The 4,185-nt window shown below is 37.5% G+C and overlaps 1 protein-coding gene across 3 annotated transcripts in view; it reads left to right on the top strand.

Moving 5' to 3' along the window:
* The window catches only part of LOC106883485 (zinc finger protein 239), a 25,215-nt gene extending 22,364 nt beyond the window's left edge, over positions 1–2,851 (top strand). For all 3 annotated transcript variants that reach the window (XM_052977570.1, XM_052977569.1, XM_014934511.2), the window contains exons 2-3: positions 282–602; positions 1,444–2,851. In XM_052977570.1, the coding sequence (XP_052833530.1) occupies positions 1,849–2,544 (696 nt within the window). In that variant the 5' untranslated portion in view covers positions 282–602; positions 1,444–1,848 and the 3' untranslated portion in view covers positions 2,545–2,851. The remainder of the gene's footprint in view (positions 1–281; positions 603–1,443) is intronic.
* Positions 2,852–4,185: the final 1,334 nt, after the last annotated feature.

Raw genomic sequence — 4,185 nt, 5'->3', positions numbered from 1 at the left:
GTGAATGTTCTGATGCCCCTCCCCTCCGTTCGCGAGCGCGCGTTTTTTTTTTTCTTTTTGTTTTCATATTCGTTCAGAGCAAGTTGTTTTACATCTATTACACTATTTTTTTTTTTATTTCTTGGCTCCGATGAGGCGTCTCGGAACATTCAGGATGCGAATTTTCCGAAGCCTCTCCCCCACCCCACCCCATTCGCAAGCGCGCGTTTTTTTCTTCATATTCGTTCGCAACAAGCTGTTTTACACCTATTAGACTAATTTATTTTTTTTATTTCCCACAGGGTCAAACCCTTTACCCTTTAGTTTGACCGATGGATCTTCGTACGGCGAGCTACGTTAGTGTTGGTAACCGTTTCAAATCCCAGAAATGCTGGCAGCAGGAAGAGGTCAGAACGATGCTGTTGGCATGGAAACTGGCTGAAGGAGCGCCACTCAACACTCTCATTGCAGACTCCCTGGAGACTTTTGGTTTCCATCGAATATACCCTGTTTCTCCCTCTCGCGGGGGATTGAGGAACAACATGATGCATAAAGGGGAACAACTTCATACAGAGTTCGAAATAATTGTCAATCGGGCGCTGGATGACTCTATTGGAGGAACGGTAGGTTGACAAAGATTTATTTAAATTATTATTTAAATTTATGTAAATAATAGAATTGTCGTTTACCTTCAACGATGCAGTAATTTGGCATCCGTAAAAAGATTTTTTTTTTGTTTTGTTTTGATACACCACACACGCTTTGATGTTCAAGACTGACTCACTCACACACATACTGTCATTCACACACATGGTTATCCACACACATACAATACTCTCTTTTTCAGAAAATCGGGATGTGGGGTTCCTTCATTCTTACAGATAAGCACATTTCAGCCATTCTCATTTATAGAAAAACACCCACTGGTGTTGCGAAATTCTGTTATATACATTACTTCCTGTCAAATTCATTGGACAATCTGTAGCAGTGTATTTTATGACTATGGCCTCACCTGCTGATAGCCTCTAAAATAGTATCCATCCAGATAAACTACTGTCAATAGCCCCAATGGTGATGGGGTCAAAAGTTCTCCACAATACAACCTCAATTTCTCTCACTGTTTATGCCAAAATGCATTTTCCAGTTGCTACAAATTCATCCTATCTGCAAAACGCTTTAACATTGATCTACTATTGGAACATCACTTCTTTTACAATATGTGCCTTATAAATAAATACATTTTGAGCTGGGGGGGCCCACTAGTATACATACATATATATTTACACCCACACATATATATATGCTCATACACATGTTTTGAGAGACACAGTCTTTAGAATCACATAGGCATTCCCAAACCAACATAGTGGTGATGTTGGTGTTAGTAGTGATCAACTGTTTTTAATCTGTCTTTTTCAAAGTGTCCTCTCTATCTTAGACTGTTGTTTCTCTCTTTTATTTCAGACAATATCACATGACATTGGCATCAAAGCATCATTTCCATCAGATAACATCATCAATATTCATCACCTTTTAAAGACTGACAGAAAATATTGTACAGAATTCCAGTGAAATATTTCTTCTCAACTGAGATTGATAGCAACATTTCTCTTGTGAAATATTTGGAATGTCTACAAGATTCTTTTGTAATGAAGTTGAACTTGGATAATTTTAAATTGTATCTGAGAATATTTTCAGACATTAAGAAGGATTCCTGTTGATGGAAAGAGAGCAATAGCAGTATTTATTAGGAATAATCTGTAGGACAAGAACAAAAACTGTATCCACATATGTTGTGTTGATTGAAGTAAGATAATGGATAAATTGATTATTTAAGATAGTTGAAGAATATATTCTTATTCTGAAGAGATGTCACAAAAGAAACCACAATCAACATATCACTGTGATATCTGTGGTAGATCATTCTCCCTAAATGGTAACTTAACTAAGCACAAACGTATTCACACAGGAGAGAAGCCATTTCATTGTGGTATCTGTGGTAAATCTTTCCCTCGGAATAGCCATTTAGCTGTTCACAAACGTATTCATACAGGTGAGAAACCATTTCACTGTGATATCTGTGGCAAATCATTCTCCCAGGTAGGTGGCTTAACTATACACAAACGTATTCATACGGGAGAGAAGCCATTTCATTGTGATATCTGTGGCAAATCATTATCTCAGGGAACTGCCTTAACTATACACAAACGTGTTCATACAGGAGAGAAGCCATTTCACTGTGATATTTGTGGTAATTCATTCTCTCAAATAACTGGCTTAACTGTACACAAATGTATTCATACAGGAGAGAAGCCATTTCGCTGTGATGTTTGTGGTAATTCATTCTCTGGAAGTAGCTATCTAACGATACATAGACGTATTCATACAGGGGAGAAACCATTTCACTGTGATGTCTGTGGCAAATCATTCTCTCGGGGAACTGCCTTAACTGTACACAGACGTATTCATTCGGGGGAGAAGCCATTTCGCTGTGATATCTGTGGTAAATCATTCTCTCAAAACAGTCACTTAGCTAAACATATGTCTATCCATACAAAAGTGTGACTATGTCATTATCAAATTCATTGCACCTCTTTACAACCAACTATTTAACATCTTTTTCCAGATAAATCACAACTTAGCCCTCTGGCCTTAACAGTAATCTGTAAATCCTTCACGTTAATCACACTCAGAATCGTTCTTTTTTCAGGTACTATTTTCTTAGTACATTCTATGTTTGTAACCTCTTACAACATACAGAGATATGTTGTTCTGTTTATATCCAGTTTTACTCCAGTTTATACTGTCAAATTTGGTTCTAAAAATCTTTGTCTTATGTAACCATAAATAAAAAATATCTCATATAACCACATATGTATTCACCTGTGACTGAAGATGTAGCATCTACCCAGCTTTCTCTCTCTCTATATATATAATTTTTCACGTCTGGCCGCACAGCCTTTTCCGTTTGTTTTCCTGTCTTGTTTTTTGTCCGCCACTACATTCCTCCATGGCACAGGTTTAATTTGTGTATACAAATTTAATTTGCAGTCCATGGGAAGAGCCGTTTTAACGATGCGTCTTGCCTAACTCTTCGAAACGCCAGTGTTAAAACGGGGGTAGCTGATGAAGGAAAATGTTCTCTATGTGGCTTGTGTGTTTTCTGTACTCTGGTTATTATTATTTTCTTGTCTACGTTTTGTTTGCAATGTCCTGTACCCAGATATGCACCTATATATACAGGTAGACATAGGTATGCACATACCTGTACGTATATATGCATATACTCATTTATCATTTGTTTTTTATATATACATATATATATATATATATATATACTTTATTTAAAAGCATCAGAAATGTAACAAAAAGCTGTTACTCAGAGTTTCACGTTCTCGTTCATCTGACAGTTTTAAGAAAACTGTCCGATGAAGGGGACATTTTAAACTGATAGAACAATTCCATCAAAAATGCCTTCATCGCATTTAAAAAATTAAATGGAGTTCTTTTGCTGCAAACACAGATGTCCTTGCATCTGCAGGCATCACCTCAGTTAAAGCTATGATTTTGAGGAACCAATTGAGATGGAGTGGCCAAATTGTTCGAATGGCATGCCAAAACAGCTGTTCTATAGTTAGCTTGCAGAGGAGAAACTCTATCGGTGTAAACCTAAAAATAAGGTTTAAGGACGGCATAAGGAGTACTATAAAGTCACTTGGAATGGTTCCAGATGATATAGAAACCCTTGCTTCAGATCAAGGTGGATGGCGAACAAAGGTATGGATTGGAGTAAAAGCATTTGGAGAGGCCAGAATAACACAAGACTCAAAAGAGATCTAAGGAAGAATGCGACGATTGAGAAGGTGAATGATAACGACCTTTTTGTGTGCACAGTCTGTGACACGCCATGCCTGTCTTTTTCTAGCCTCAAATCTCATCTGCGAACGTATGGAAAATGAACCTCCACCAACTATTCTGCCTAAATGTCTGTGCACACCTTTCAATGCAGTGTATGCCAGAAGGTTTGCAAATCTAATGGAGGCCCCAAAAAACATGTTAAGATCCAGAAAGATCAGAACTTATCTGCAGGTCTTAGTTGTCCAAATCAGAGGTGCAATCTATATGCGTGTATTTTCAGAACATTGCTTTAAAAAAGCCACATCAGACACCATGATTGTGCTAAGGTGTAGATACACGAGATGGTCA

Source organism: Octopus bimaculoides, chromosome 28 (genome assembly GCF_001194135.2).
Source record: "Octopus bimaculoides isolate UCB-OBI-ISO-001 chromosome 28, ASM119413v2, whole genome shotgun sequence".
In the NCBI taxonomy this organism is placed as follows: Eukaryota; Metazoa; Mollusca; class Cephalopoda; order Octopoda; family Octopodidae; genus Octopus; species Octopus bimaculoides.
The sequence above is the reverse complement of the archived record's forward strand: the minus strand, read 5'-3'. Positions and strand labels throughout refer to the sequence as shown.